We start from the raw sequence: 16,034 nt of genomic DNA, 5'->3' as shown, positions 1-16,034 counted from the left end.
TTTGACCATCAATGTGTATGTTTATTATTTTCTTCCTATTGGGTTGTTTGAAATAAATCTAGGATAGAACTTATGTATGCATATTGCTTATTAACATTTGTGTTGATGATTATGGTTGTGGACAAGTATGATGATGGTGTTGGAAGAATTTCAAAGAGAAATTCTATGTGGTTTTATTAGTGTATGCAAAAACATATGGGTGGTCAGAAAGAATGTATCCTGAATTCTAATAATTATTCACACTCAAATAAAGTAAAATGAGTTATGTGGTGAGAGTCGTAGGAGGTTCTAGCCACTGGATTGTTGATCCTAGGTGCAAAGGAGACTAACTTTGTAAGTGGTAGGATGATAATCCATTTGTTTATGACTTTGTAGAGCATAAATACCATTACAAGTGATTAGCCCTATGTTAAAAGTATGTATTTGAATAATTCAGTCAAGTAATCAACTGTTTGTTTGAATATATGACTTATTGTACGCTTATAGTTTATAAATTGGTATTTTATGATTAAATTAGGTCAACTCTTTTGTACATTAGTTAACCCTTTCTTTTTGTGTTGTTCTGTTTATATTGTTTTTTTTTCTTTTACAATGATCACCTTTACTAGTGTGAACAGACGAAAGAACACGAAAGAACAGAAGTTGATATATTTCAAGAGAGATGTGTATTGTTATGTTATTTTTCTTTTCTTCCTAAAATCTTAAAAAAGACTTTATTTCTCTTGTTGTATTATAATTTTCTTAAAACTTTTCTTCCTAGAATATTAAAATAAAACTTTTATTTTTCTCGTTGTATTGTAATTTCCTTAAAACTATATAACCAATTCTCTAAATTAATTAATATCTCATTTTATAGTTTTATGTTAGCTCAAAGATAGAATCGAGATAGTTGCTTCAAAAATACTATACCGTGAAATAGTTGCATTGTGGTGTTGCCATCAAAAGCTTTATGTATTCACTAATCGTGTACGCAATTCTTTTCTTCAACAATTGGACTGTCCCATATTATTTACTTACTATATACATTATCGTTTCCCTTATTTCAATCTAACTTTTATGTGTTATCTTTTTAATTTGACTAAGATTCATTAAAAGAAACCAATAATATTTTAAACTATATATCAGAATATCAAGCTATGCGAGGGTAGAAATAAATATTGATATTAAAACAGTTGTAGTGCATGTTAACTAATAACTGTTTTTACAGAATAATATAGTGAAATTAATTATAATTTTAAGGATTAAATATGTTTTTTTATTTTCAAATTATTATTAAAAGTACGTTACGTTCATAAACTATGTTTAATTTTTACATTATGAAAATAATGTATAATATTTTTTCCATTTTTTTATGTAATAAATAAAATTTCAGTATAAACTATAATATAAATTTTACATATTATTGAAAAAATTATTTTATAATTTAATTTTGAAAACAAAATATTTTTAATTCTATTTTTATTTTGAAATATTTATACAAAACTATTGTAATCCACTATTTTAAGATAAATAACGACTTTTTTTTTTACTGTACCACCTCTACCTTAAAAATAAACAAAAAAATAATATGAAATAACTCACTTTCCTTAATTACCAACAAAACTCATACCACCTCTGATTCTCCTTTTACAGAAAAAGGCTTAAAATGGTTTCCACCACTGATATAGTCTTTACATATTTTTAATAACTTTATATTAATGAACAGTAGCGTAGCGTATATGTCTTGTTCAGATATATATAGTTTAAATTATTACTTATTTCAAATTTATATATACACATTAAATTTATCTGATAAAATTACAATCTCTCTCTATATATATATATAACATATTTCCTCCATCATCTCTGTCTCTGGTTTTCTGGTTCTCTCTCTCTCTCTCTCTCTCTCTCTCTCTCTCTCTCTCTCTCTCTCTCTCTCTCTCTCTCTCTCTCTTTTCTGGGTTATAGTTTCTTGAGAAAAGCCATGGCCTTATCTTTAAAGGAAAAGATGGTATTATTGTGTGCTGTGTTGTGCTTATTGATCACTCCTTCTATCGCCGAACTTCCAAGATTCAAACACCCTCTTAACGAATCACAACAATCTCTTCATTTTTTGGTAGTTGGAGATTGGGGAAGAAAAGGAACACACAATCAATCTTTCGTAGCTAATCAGGTTTAATTTCCTCTAATCTTTCTCTTCTTTCACATTACAGATTCATCATTCCTTCTCATATATATATATTTGCATGAACCATAATTATATGTTCTTCTCACATCTTGCTTCTGTGTTCACATGAACACGATGCATATCTCAGATTACCATCCTAACCATGAATTTATGAACAAAAATAAACTTAAAAACTTCTGCAGAGAGAAGGATGATGAGTTTTTATTTTTTTTTATAACAAAACTAAAAGCAATGATATGCTAACTATTCGGAGTGCAGCTTCGTATTTTCAGTATGTTCAAACAAAGTTTGTAGTTAATCAATTACCCTTTGTACATATAGTTGAACCGTTTCAAAAAAAGTAACAAAAAAAACTGATAGCATTTGCAAAATTGATGAGAAATATATCGATTGATACAATTTGAATTATATCATCCAATTTATTTGGTTAAAAATTGATAGCGATCGATTTGATTTGTTTAAATCAGTTTATCAAGTTAAATTCGTTTTTAATTTTTTATGTTACTTTTTTTATTTTTTTTAAAGTACAAAGATTTTTTATGATATTTTATAATGTGTGTTAAATAAATATAAATGGATGTTATCCTACTATTATTCAATCAATTAATCTATTTATTAGGTTGCAATTATTAACTACTTGAATGAATTATCAGTAGTACGTAAGTTTGGCATATTCCATATGCTTCGCACAGATGCTGATACCATTTTTAATCTATCATCTCTTGACTTTACTTTTTGAGCTCCCGTTTTCTCTTTCGATATCATGTTATTTTTTACATGCATTTATTTGCATACTTTTTTAAGTTATCTTTTTACCATATTTAATTTATTATAATGTACTAGAAAAAAAAATATACCGATTATTACATTTGTTATTTTATTCTTTTATGTTTATCTTCCAACCCATCATCCACTGAAAAGTTGTTACCCATAAGCTAATTTTTATAAGTTACTTTTGTACGAAATATTCTATCTATCTCTGTCTTCTGTAAATTACATATATAATTACAACATACATGTTTCTACATCAGCCCTTGCTTTTCATAGTGGCGTGGCACCTTTGAACTTTGGGATGTGATAGATATGCTATTTTTCATTCCACATCATCCCACTTAATTTCTACATATTATTATACTCTCTCTAAAACTATGGTTTTTTATATTTTTATTCTTATACTAAAGAAAAAATAAAGTTACTATTAAAAGCATTATGTTACATTTGATGGGTTTATTTTACTTTTTTTTACAAAGATATGTCTCCTTGCAAGAATTTAACAGTCCCGGTAATGAGCATAAAAATAGATACATTTGACATTTCGATTTTGATTGAATGTGAAACTTTACTTTCCAACAAAATCCAGTTACACAATACTTGCAAAAAGAAAGATTCTGACTCGAAAATCAATAATATAAAATTAATGACATATTTGTAAGTAACAATGTAAAAGTAAACTTTGTCTTCGTTTAAATTGATGAACTCTAAAATAAAAGAGATTTCTTATATTAAATATTTAGAACTGATTATTTCAAATAAGAGAAGATGTAAATTTACGTTGATCACAACATTCAATGTAAATTTACGTTAAATATTGCAACAACTGATGTCAATGGATATCAGATAAAACATAAATAATAAGTGTAAAATAATTTACGTTAAACTAGATATTGACCAACGTAAATCTATGTTGGACTCATATATGTTTATGTGAGACTCCATATCATTTTATGTAAAAAAGTTATTATTATTTACAAAAATATTTAAACATTTGTTTTTTCATTTTATTCTGAATCCATGGATAATAACTAACAGTGACAAGATGTTCTAGAAAAAAAATTGAAATATCATATCATTTTTTATTTTATAATTAATAATTTGAAAAAATTATACTTTTTTTTGTAAAGTTGATATTAAATATCAGTATATATTAAAAGATATACTTTTTTAGTTGTGATTATTTTTACAGGAATTTATTTAGCAGATGAATAAGGTCATGATGAAAAATAGGTATCAGGAAAAGCAAACGTGATTGGTTGTGGCATAGTAAGAAAATTCATTGAAAATATGAACCGTTTGAAGATAATAATCCCACGCATGTTCTTTCCAACACAACACCCAAATCTATATCTGAATATTCCAACACAACATAATAAAATGACATTTTCTTAACGACTTCAAAATCAACAAATTATTGTTGTAAAATAAGTTTTAACTTTTTTTGTTTACTTTTGGTATATATGGACTAATAAGGTATTGCTTAATTTTGTAGATGGGAATGGTGGGTGAGAAATTAAATATAGATTTTGTGATTTCCACTGGGGACAATTTTTATGAAGATGGGCTAAAAGGGGTTGATGATCCTGCGTTCTACGAATCATTTGTTGACATATATACTGCCCCTAGCTTGCACAAGACTTGGTACAGTGGTAAGTTAACTATTTTCAATATTCAAAGAAAACAATTAACACTAAAATTACTTTGGCACGTATGTGATGATTAAGAAATAAATTTTAAATCTAACATAATTTTATTAAATTAATTTATAAAATGAGATTTACAGTAACTTATATATTATAAAATTATAACCTTCTTTTTTAATGTGGCAGTTCTCGGTAACCATGACTATAGAGGTGACGTTGAGGCACAACTAAGTCCTGTTCTCAAAGAAAAGGATAGCAGATGGCTTTGTCTGAGATCTTTTATTCTCGATGGAGGTATGAATTCGATTAATGAAAGTTTGACTTTGATTATTTTAAAAGGAAAAAAAGAAGCTAATTTATGTTCTCTGGATATAAGATGTGTTATAAGCTGTTTTTAACTCGAGATAAATCAATTTAGACATCTGTGTTTTAAGAAATACTTAATTACATTATAAGTCTCTCATAAATAAATTTATGTATATTCAATTAGGCGTTTATTAAATTTTTTCTATCTATTAGTTACTCAAAATCTTGATACTTTTTAGCTATTTCAATTTTGTTTAAGTTTACCCTTTTTTGCTTATGGGATGTTTCATCTTACTTCTTTGTATTCACATGTTAAAGAAATTTTGTGATTCTATTTTATATAAATTATAATATTATTTTATATTAATCCTAAATCACAAATTGAAGCAATCACTGATTATAATATTATTTTATATTACCCATATATTAAAACAATAAAAAACTCTATTTTACATTAATTGTAATATTATTTTATATTACGAAATTTTATATTTGTTAACATATAAATACAAAAGGGTAAGATGACAGGACAAAATAACCATTATTTCATCCAATGAGAAGTATTAAATTTGAGTACTAAATGGACAAAAGAAAATAATACAAAGTCAATTAAAAATTAATAATTTTAGGCCTGGCTTGAAACTCAGTCAAGCTTTTAACAAATTATAATTTAAGTTGATACAATTGATTTTACAAAATGATTTTTTAATTCCTTTACAAAATAAAACATCTTAAATTGAACTAAATTAGTTGCTGAGATGATAGACTGTTGGTCAGTGGTACTTATTATCCTTTTGTGTTTATAGAAATTGTGGAGTTTTTGTTCGTGGACACGAGTCCATTTGTAGACCAGTACTTTGAGGAACCAGGAGAGCATACTTATGACTGGGAAGGCGTGCTTCCTCGCATGTCTTACCTTTCACAACTATTAGTGGTTAGTTACAACTTGAACATCACATAATTTCAAATAGTTAGAAAGTTAAAGACATTGAATTTGCATTATTATGTCTTTCATGTCACTCATTTCCTTGTTATGTAGGATGTTAATTCAACTTTGGCTAAATCAAAGGCAAAATGGAAGATGGTGGTTGGTCACCACACAATCTATAGTGCTGGGCATCATGGTAACACTGACGAGCTCAAACACATACTTCTTCCCATCTTGGAGGTAAACAAATCAAATTTTAACATGTAAAACCATATATAATATATAATGTCCGGATAACTGTAACTGTATCGAACTAAAAGAGAATTTTTTATCTATTACACTTAAATGTATCAAATTAAATAAAATCCCTATTTTGTGGCTTTCTAATTTCCAAACATGTGCATGTAAGGCACCAACATATCTGGCAAAACAATTTTTTGATTGCCCACTTGTCATAAAAATGAAACATGGACATGGTTTAACTACGCAAATTAACCAGATTCATAGATCATAACGAGACAAATAGCTGAGACCATATTAAAACTTCAGTTCCCTAATTATTGTTGAAAACATGGCATGAAAGTGTACAATTTCTGACCAGTTAGTTTCTTCACTACTGGTGCAGACAAACAATGTTGATGCATACATAAATGGACATGACCACTGCCTGGAGCACATAATTGACAAAAACAGGTAAGCATGTCTTACTATTAAATGGTAAGCTTCAACATCAGTACAATTCTGACATTCATGCTTCTGTGGTTTGCATGAACAATTCAGCGGAATTCACTTTCTAACAAGTGGAGGTGGATCAAAGGCGTGGTCAAGTGATGTGAAGCCATGGAACTTGGAAGAACTGAAATTGTATTATGATGGACAGGGTTTCATGTCTATGCAGATCACTGAAAACAATGCAGATATCATATTTTATGATGTTTCTGGCAAACCTTTGCATACGTGGAGCATATCCAAAGAACCTAAACTAGCCTGGATATAAAACCTAGAGTATATGTAGAAATACCTCTGACAGAAAATTCAGACGACTTAAAAATGTACTATTTGTGATGAAAAAACAAAAGAAAAGGATGTGTAGGAACGTGTTAATGGCCTCGCAATATGTTAATTATTCATAAACTCGTGCTACAGTTATTTAAGAAACAAAGGCATACAGTGGTTTGTCATGTATGCAACCTAGTATTGAATATTGATGCCGAAATATCCAAGAGTGTTCCAGTTAGCATTATACTCCCAGTCCTAATAGCAGAGACTAACCCAATTTAAATAAAGTATGTATGCATAAACACTTACATTTATGATAAATCTTGAAACATCTGTTAGTCGTATTTCTCATTTCTCCCCAAGCAGCTTCGCCTTAAAACTCTCCCAAGCACAATGACTCGAATAGAGCTATCAAAACAAACCTTCACAAACTATCTTCTAGTAGTTTAACCGGTGCCTTTTTCCAAAATTTTAACCCAAGCTCAATTGCATGTGGTGGTTACCTTTTATTGGTTGAACACTGCTCATCTAATTGCAGATTGTAGATGGATTCATGAATTTTCCAGTAAGGAAACTGTAAATGAATTTGTTGGCTTATGTTCAATGCGTAATCTTCCCAAGCAGCTACTGCTGCCAGAATTCCTGACCAGTCAAAGCAAATGGATCTATTTTCTTCTGAAAGCATATTACAGAAAACTTTGGAAGCAAAATCATCATCATTTGAAAGCACAGAGTTCAGACCACTGATTTTCTCTCTCTGCACATCTGTCACTTTTACTACCTTGGAATCTGTATTTGATACCTTGTCCAGTAAAGCTGAACCTTGCCAACAATAGAAATGCACAACCTGTTCGAGTAAAGACCATCAATCAGAGTAGTCCAGAAAATTTTCCAAAATCAATAGATTATTATTAGCAAGAAACGAATGATGCATAAATAACAGCAACTGAAATAATTGAAGAAAAATTAAGGAACCATATTACATCATAAAATGCAAATTAAATAGAAAAGAAACGTCAATTTTTAAGTCTCTTCTATTATAATGCTGAAATAATAAGAACCCTTCTATTATAATGCTGAAATAATAAGAACCCTTCTATTATAATGCTGAAATAGAGTCATAGTACTCGTGTTCTTAGAAACACGTCAAGACAACCTTGACAACAGAAGTCCAAAAACAAACTAAATTTAAGTTCTATTCTTTTTAACATTAATATATCAAAAGTCTTAGTTAATGCAGCCAGGTTGACAGTACTTTCTAGAAAGCATTCTCCTTATGTTGAAAAGCAAGACTTTCCCACATTTATATTGACAGTTCCGACTGTTCTACACAACGTTTTGATAGTCATCATCAAGTAAACCAACTCCTCTTTATAAAACCTGTCTTAACAAATTTCTTTTAATAGTAATAGTAGTAGTAGTAATAATTTCTATAATCAGACACATGATTAAATTTGTAGTTAGTTTTCTTTGCCTTGTCTAGCACGGCAAGACTATATACCAGTGGCATTTATAAAAACTACTTTTTATACATAAAGAAGAGCAAAGAGAATGGTCACTTTGTATAGGCTTTTGATGTATTTTAATTATGTGCGTTTAAACTTGATCTTCTAATATAAACAGGGGCAAAATGCAATAGGTGCACAGGCTTTACCTGAAGTGCATGCATAATATTGACAAATTCCTGATCTAGCAACTCACTTCCCCTCACTAAATGCACAGGCTTTACCAGTAAGTCAGAGACATCGGAGTCACCACCACTGTCTTGGGAAATATATATGTCATATCCAAGAACATGCAGTCTAGCCCAGCATATATTAAAACCGATCTGGCAATCAGAAGCTTGGCCATGAGAAAACCAGTACATGTTACCGGATGCTGGCAAAGGTAGGTATGAATCAGCAACGTTCTTATGCAATAAGTGTTGTGAAAGAAGGGAAATGAGCTTCTTGTCTTCATCATGGGAGCCGTCACGACTGAACCACAAAGCAACTGTGAGCCTTTCTCCTTCAGTTATCTGACAGAGATAACTTCAGATCAGAAAGAAAGATTTAATAAGGTCGTATTTTTTGAAGATTGAACTACCCTTGCACAACAGTTACCTGATAGAATGATTTCACAACAGTTTAGTTCCTCCAAAACAAATATTTTTACAACTGTTACTTATATCAGTCTTGATTTATTTAATCCCGTCAATAATAAGTAGAACAGATAACAGTTTTCTGCTTACATTTTTGTTCCAAAAGAAACAAAAAGGTTCTTATTATATTAACAATTTTGTTAAAAGTTAATAAAAGTCAGGGGCTTATAAATGCAATTAAAACTTTAAAATAAAATAACAAAGTGTATATAAAGTGCGAATACTCAATTGATCTAGGGTAACTGGAGGTTATCACTGACTAGAGATACCAGAAATGGTGAATAATATTGCACAGCCAAGAGTGAGTGAAACTCAGTCGAAGTCACAGTAACGAGTAGTTACTGTTGGACAGAGACAACCAGGAGTGGGTTAAACTCAACTAGACGGTGTATCAGAGGGATACCAAAAGCGTCTAGTGATACCAGGAGTGGTGAAGAATATTGCACAACTAGGAGTGGGTGAAACTCAGTCGAGGTCACAATAACGAGTAGTTACTATTGGACAGGGACAACCAGGAGTGGGTTAAATTAAACTAGACGGTGTGTTAGGAAGGCACCAGAAGCGTCTATGGATAGCAGGAGTAGTGAAGAAATATATACAACCAAAAGTGGGTGAAACTCAACAAGTCAGAGTAACAGTGATTACTCAGTTTGACTAGGAATACCAGGAGTGGTTAAATATTCAAATGTACTTCACTGCATATTTAATGAAACCCTCTAAATTTAGAGGAGAATAGGATGTAGCTAAAACGAGTGAACCAGTATAAAAATCACTTGCGTGTTATAGTTTATTTAGAAAACAATTGGCTCTTATTGGAAGTAATCTCCAAACACACAAGTTAACAAGTCATCAACGAGCACTATCAACCTCAAGGATTCTGCCTACAAATCTCTTGGAAAATGAGTTTGAGCCGGACCTATAAACGATCTCAAAATAGTAACGTTTATAGAAGAAGCACAACGAACTCGCAAACTCAAGTACATCACGATCAACCTTTTAGCCACGAAAGAGTTAGGAAAATACTATTCAACCCCCTTCTAGTGTTTACCACAACTTCAAATATTGTTAAAATTGAACCTAATCTTCTCTTTTGCACAATCCATCTCTTCATAAATGAAACCCATTGTGGATTTTACATCTGAATTCGCCAATCTTAAGACTACCATAAGAAAGACAGTAGCTTTTAAGCATGTGGAGACATTTTTCCAAAACTAACTATCTAATAACACGTGTTCTACTCTTCTCCCCTCTTGTGAAGTTCCAAACTTGCTTGTCTTCCACTCCTCATAGCTAAAGATGGTCAACAATGATGCCTTCAATTCATAAAGACAAGTAAGAGTTATATAAGCCATGACAAATCTAGTCACACCCGGTCTTATCAAGTCTCTACCCTTAGTGAACTTTTCCAACAAGGAAATCAACATTGATCTTCCATAAATATATGTGGTTATCTTTCTTTCCTTCTAAATTGTCAATTCATGGACCATCAAATTCTTTTCAAAATCTTCAAAGATCAAATCAATGCAGTGTGTTGCACATGGAGTTCAATACAATTTTTCCCCTTTCTGCATCAACAACTCTCCAATTGCCTTTTAATTTGTAGCATTATCGGTGACAACTTGAATTACATTTTCTTCTCCAACAAACTCAACAATGTCATCTAACATCTTGAATAGTTTATTTTTGAAATGTCTGAGGTGTCAAGTGAAGAAAGAAACACCATCACTTTAGGACTATTCACCGAGAAGTTGCAAATGGTACAGTCAGTTCTCTTTCACTCCTTCTTGTACTTTTCCAAGTGCAAATGCTTCGGGAAACCGATCAGACATTGGATGGAAACACGGGTTTGATATTAGTGGTAATGGAAGAAAAGTTATATGTAATTATTGCTCCAAGATTGTGAGTGGAGGCATATTTAGATTCAAACATGATCTTGCTAGAACGAGAGAGGATTCTAAACCTTGTGCAACTATTTCGGAAGAAATAAAAATTTTGATGATAAAAATAATTGCAGAAGTTAAAGGATGTTGCATTAAAGAGAAGAAAGTTAAATATCATTGATGAAGACCATGAAGAAAGTAAGAGTGTTAAAGGAGGACATAGGGTGTTTAGTTTTAAAGGAAACCAAAAAGTTTCCACTACTAACAAGGGGAGAGTCCAAGCAACTATAAATCAAATGATGAAAAGAAGATACAAAGAAGAAGTTGATGCTCAAGTGGCTAAAGTCTTTTACACCAGTGTCATTCTTTTCGATGTAATTAGAAATCCAACATTTGCAAAGATGTGTGAAATGATTGGTTAGTGTGGAGTAGGCCAATAAACCATTTTATCATGATATTAGAGAGAAGCTCTTGAAATAAGCTGTGAACAAAACAGATATCTTGAAATAAGCTCTTGATCACGCGGTAATAGATAGCTGATTTTCGAAGAATGTCTACACATGCTTGAAAGTTGTTGTCCCTCTTATGGTGGTCTTAAGATTAGTGGACTTAGATGTAAAACACGCAATGGGTTTCATTTATGATGAGATGGAATGTGCAAAAGAGAAGATTAGGTCCAATTTTAACAATATTAAGAAGAGGTAAAATTTCAAACTTTTACTCATTCAAAGTTTAATTACGTCTGTGTGAAATTATTTCTAGTATAGCATAATTCATTTGGTAATTATATGTAGTTATGAAGAGGTATTGAAAATAATTGATGCTCGATGGGATAATCAACTTCATAGGCCTTTTCATGCAATTGCCTATTTTCTCAACTTCCATTTTCACTATGAACCTAACTTTAGATATGATGATGGTGGAGAGGTGAAAGAAGGATTATGTATGTGCCTGAGAAGATTGGTAACATATTTGGTAGAAAGAAGAAAAATTAATTTGCATATTGTTGAATTTCATTTTGCTAGAGAACTTTTTGGAATGCAAGATGCAAAGTAATGCAGGAAAGCATTTAATCCTGGGGAATGGTGGGAGATGTTTGGGGATGGAACTCCAGAATTGAAGAGATTTGCTATTCGAATTCTAAGCTTGACTTATAGTTCTTTAGGATGTGAGTGTCATTGGAGCTCATTTGAAATGGTAATTTAAATTATTTATAATTTATAATTTTCTTTATGAGGTTTATATCTATACTAAAAATTTGATATTTCATTTTAGGTTCATACAAAGAGAAGGAATTGTTTGCATCAAAAAAAGATGAAGGATTTAGTTTATGTGATGTATAACTTGAAGTTGAAAAGTAGACAAATTCGAAAAACTATTGTTCTTCCATTTGGTGACATTAAATCAAATGATGAATGGATAACTGAAGGCAGATGATGTTGTTGAGATTGAGCAAGATGAAGGTGAAAATGATGGTGAAAATGTTCACATAGATGGAGCAACAACAGATCCAGCTCTAGATGCTCTTGATCTTGATAACATAACTTTTGGGGGACATTGAAGATGCACTACTTTCATCAAGGGAAGAATTGGATAAAGATGATGACGGAGATGATGATGGCATTAGAGGATTAGACATAGACATTTGACATTTCAATTTATGTTTTAGAATATTTCTATGAACTTATTTATTTGAAGTTATATAATCTTGTGGACTTATTTGAATTAGGATGTTATTCATATAATATTTTTTATGTAAAGTAAACTCTTACGAGTGGAGCTTGCGAGTGGAGCTTGCGAGTGGAGCTTGCGAGTGGAGCTTGCGAGTGGAGCTTGCGAGTCGAGCTTGCGAGTGGAGCTTGCGAGTCGAGCTTGCGAGTCGAGCTTGCGAGTCGAGCTTGCGAGTCGAGCTTGCGAGTCGAGCTTGCGAGTCGAGCTTGCGAGTCGAGCTTGCGAGTCGAGCTTGCGAGTCGAGCTTGCGAGTCGAATTTACTAAGTTTACGTAAACTCTCGAGTTTGAAAACCTTGGCTATACTCTTGAAAATGGTAACTTAAAGAAACAAACAAACCACCACAAAAATTTAGTGATTTCCTATATGTTGATTATCAATATTAATTTAAAACATTTAATAATCAGCTAACAATTCATATTCATGAACAAATAAAATTGACTTCTCATCACCAAAAAAAGAAAATAATACTAAAGTTTATGCATATACAATGATATGCCTTAGAAGTAACAAACTCAGGAAATGAAGGCTTATATGATGATGTTCTGTATATTCTAATCATGTCCAGGACCATTCCATGGGTAAGCACGGATCCAATCAAGAGAAAACCTTACCAATAGGTGTAAAATATAAATGCTAAAGATGAAATATTTAAATCAAGTGGAGTCCTCCCTATTGGGTAGTAGGTTTACCCTGATTATGTACCCAAGTATGAATTCATCACCTAAAAAGTTTTGCCAAAGACAAGATGAAAGTGGAACCAATCAACTAGTGTCAACCTCAATTTTTTAAATAAGAACCATATAAGCTCTCTTACTGGTTTTGTATCGATAACAACACTCACTGTTGAAAAACATTATTATATCATAATGAATTAATGTAATGCGTTATCAATTCAATTTCTTGCAGATACACTCAGCCTCTTTCATGTCCCTGTCCAGAAAAACTAATTGATAATCATTATCGTTATACTGTTTATACGGAAATTAATCATGCTTGAATTAGGGAAATTAATTGTTGGGATGACATAATCAAAATCAACTTTTCATTAAGGTTTTTGATGAGAGAAATGACGAAAATATGAGAAACCAAATCATGTTAGTTCAAAGAATTCTGTTCTTAGGGCCCTGGCTCAGAAGTTAGGGAGGAGGCAATGAAGATTTGATTCTAATAAACACCGTAAGAATACAACAAAGTAAATAGACGCTCAACCATAAAGAGAGTAGTTGAATATACCTCATCAACAGAATGAATGTTATGGTCATCTGCTGTGTACATCACAACATCCTGAAATAGACAGTTAATCAATCTCAAGTTCAAGAAAGATAAACAGAGTGAAAGACTTGTTTCTTTCCTACTTAGAATTATTAATGAACACATTATAGTTCAATAAAAAAAATTCAAACACCATATCCAACAGCGGGAACGTCCACTGCAGATTACTTATTAAACAACATCATAAAAAAATAGGGAAAACTCACCCCGGCCTTTGGCATAATTGACTTGGGCTCACCATCCTGGAAGTGAAATATCCCACCACTGAAATCCTTGCCGTAACTATTTAAATAGCATACTGCCTTTCATGGTATTACCAAAAGGGAGAAAAAGGTTAAATGTGTAGCATAACAAAAACTCAAGATCTTAAAATGGGGCTGCTTGGTTGAATGGCACTCACTGAGAAATGGCGTTGTTTGAGATAGGGCCTGTTATCATCACTATGCCATCCAATGCTTGCTCCTTTGCTCCAACTGATTCACAGCACCATCAAACAAGATGGTAAAAATGCATATTAACCGAGAATAGAAGCCAAACATTGAAGTGAGGTAAGGCAAAGGTAACCAACCTGATTAAACCAGTGAATTCAATGACGAGCTCATACTCACACTTGAAAAACTCCTCTAACCTGTCTTTCAACCTTTCTGCGACCAAATTTGAAAACAAATAAGGCAAATACAGTGAAATAAATTTCAAAGAGATTGACAAATTTTGGGGTGGAAATGAAGTTTTGATGTAATGCCTCTAATGGGTATAAAAGGAATGACCAAATGGGAAGAATTGGTAGCTATGAGATGGGAGAGAGTGGTGGAGAAGACATTGGGTCTGTAACCCACGGTGCTGCTACTCTTGTGGATGAATTCCAATTCCTTCACCAAAATCAAAATCAGAAAGAATGAAGACAAAAGGTTTTAGTAAAGAAAAATCATTGAAAGAAAGAAACTAACTCTGCATTCGTTAAGGGAGAGGAAGTTGGGGATGAAGAGGCGTGAATGTTGAGGCTCAAAATCAACCTTGGACATTACTACTAAACTCAACGTCGGGTCGTGTCTCTTCGCGTAACAGTTACTTAACACCTTATTTACCCACGGGCTAGGGTTTAAGCTATTCAATTGCAAAAATTATATTTATCTTTTATATTTATATTAAAAATAAAAATTAACATGTTATCTTATTTAATTTTAATATATTTTTTATCCTAAACAATATTGTACCTGTAGGATCCGAAATAGAACAAACCGGAAAAGTCCAATCATGCTACCTTGCCACGCGTCATCAAGAGGGGTCGGGCAACGGTAGACCGAACGTCTGTAAGTTCATGATGACCCAAATACGCAACCTTGTTGTTCGCCATCCGGATGAACAGCAACTCGTATGAAGCCGGCCGACCACATCGCCAATTAACCAGATTGCCTATATGGTCGGCCGATCGTAGGACCAAACCTCGGGAGACCGACCGACCACATCGTTAATTAACCAGGTTAGGATTAAGATTAAGGTAAGTAGTTGCTAAAAGCTATTGGGCTGAATTTGTGCCGTGATTAACTTTTCACTAATCTCAAGCCCATAGCAAAAACTATAAATAGAGTTCTAGGGTGAGTGGTAGATAGGTTGCATTTACTGCACATTTATTACTGTTCTATCGAAAAACGCCATTATTTTCAAACTGACTTTGGCATCGGAGAATCTTTGACAGGTCTCCACCCACACGCAGCGGAGGAAATTGAGAAGCGAGGATTGGACGACTGAGAGACGAGCTGAGGGAGATGTGGAAGTTTTGGACGACTCAGCCCCTACAACCGAAACATTTTGAACCGAAACAAATATATTCTCATATAATTATAAAAAAGTATATTATTTAAATAATTATTATCAAGAGTAATAATTTAGAAAGGTGGATATGGATTAATGAATCTATTATGATGTAAGATGGTTAGTTATTTACACTGTTTGATAATTGGTATTTTTTTTAAGATATTTCTATTACAAAGGTTATAGAGAGTTATAAGTTAAAGTCTAAATCTTTAAGAGGTCATTATTTCCTAAACGCGCATGTTTTCTTCCTACATCTCTCCATTATCTTTAAAATACATGTTATAATGGTTATTCCTTTTACAATTTAAGTTTTGAATTATACAATTCATAAATCTTTCAAATTTTAAAATGCGGAATAAGAAACGTTATATTTTTAT

The 16,034-nt window shown here is 32.0% G+C and overlaps 2 protein-coding genes across 2 annotated transcripts; one reads left to right on the top strand and one right to left on the bottom strand.

The window, feature by feature from the left end:
* Positions 1 to 1,885: 1,885 nt before the first annotated feature.
* On the top strand, positions 1,886 to 7,058 carry LOC124844236 (purple acid phosphatase 8-like). Its single transcript, XM_047321129.2, has 7 exons — positions 1,886 to 2,152; positions 4,434 to 4,590; positions 4,771 to 4,878; positions 5,697 to 5,824; positions 5,930 to 6,058; positions 6,444 to 6,511; positions 6,599 to 7,058. The coding sequence occupies exons 1-7, from the start codon at positions 1,964 to 1,966 to the stop codon at positions 6,813 to 6,815; spliced, it is 996 nt and encodes a 331-aa protein (XP_047177085.1). The 5' UTR covers positions 1,886 to 1,963; the 3' UTR covers positions 6,816 to 7,058.
* LOC124844233 (2-oxoglutarate (2OG) and Fe(II)-dependent oxygenase superfamily protein) lies at positions 6,923 to 14,929 on the bottom strand. The gene is made up of 8 exons (XM_047321125.2): positions 14,790 to 14,929; positions 14,585 to 14,711; positions 14,411 to 14,486; positions 14,243 to 14,315; positions 14,049 to 14,144; positions 13,804 to 13,854; positions 8,472 to 8,834; positions 6,923 to 7,664 (listed from the first exon to the last, which is right to left on the bottom strand). The coding sequence occupies exons 1-8, from the start codon at positions 14,862 to 14,864 to the stop codon at positions 7,317 to 7,319; spliced, it is 1,209 nt and encodes a 402-aa protein (XP_047177081.1). The 5' UTR covers positions 14,865 to 14,929; the 3' UTR covers positions 6,923 to 7,316.
* Between the last annotated feature and the right edge of the window lie 1,105 nt (positions 14,930 to 16,034).

Source organism: Vigna umbellata, chromosome 1, assembly GCF_029865625.1.
Source record: "Vigna umbellata cultivar VRB3 chromosome 1, Vumbellata_1.0, whole genome shotgun sequence".
Classification (NCBI taxonomy): domain Eukaryota; kingdom Viridiplantae; phylum Streptophyta; class Magnoliopsida; order Fabales; family Fabaceae; genus Vigna; species Vigna umbellata.
The sequence above is the reverse complement of the archived record's forward strand: the minus strand, read 5'-3'. Positions and strand labels throughout refer to the sequence as shown.

Bases quoted from the DNA above. Each gene is read 5' to 3' on its own strand.
- LOC124844233 (XM_047321125.2), bottom strand. From the start codon at position 14,864: ATGTCCAAGGTTGATTTTGAGCCTCAACATTCACGCCTCTTCATCCCC. The intron at 14,316-14,410 runs GTTGGTTACCTT...GCTGTGAATCAG, and splicing joins GAATTCACTGGTTTAATCAG to TTGGAGCAAAGGAGCAAGCA. The intron at 13,855-14,048 runs GTGAGTTTTCCC...TGTCTATTTCAG, and splicing joins CAATTATGCCAAAGGCCGGG to GATGTTGTGATGTACACAGC.
- LOC124844236 (XM_047321129.2), top strand. From the start codon at position 1,964: ATGGCCTTATCTTTAAAGGAAAAGATGGTATTATTGTGTGCTGTGTTG. The intron at 5,825-5,929 runs GTTAGTTACAAC...CTTGTTATGTAG, and splicing joins ACCTTTCACAACTATTAGTG to GATGTTAATTCAACTTTGGC. The intron at 6,512-6,598 runs GTAAGCATGTCT...TGAACAATTCAG, and splicing joins CACATAATTGACAAAAACAG to CGGAATTCACTTTCTAACAA.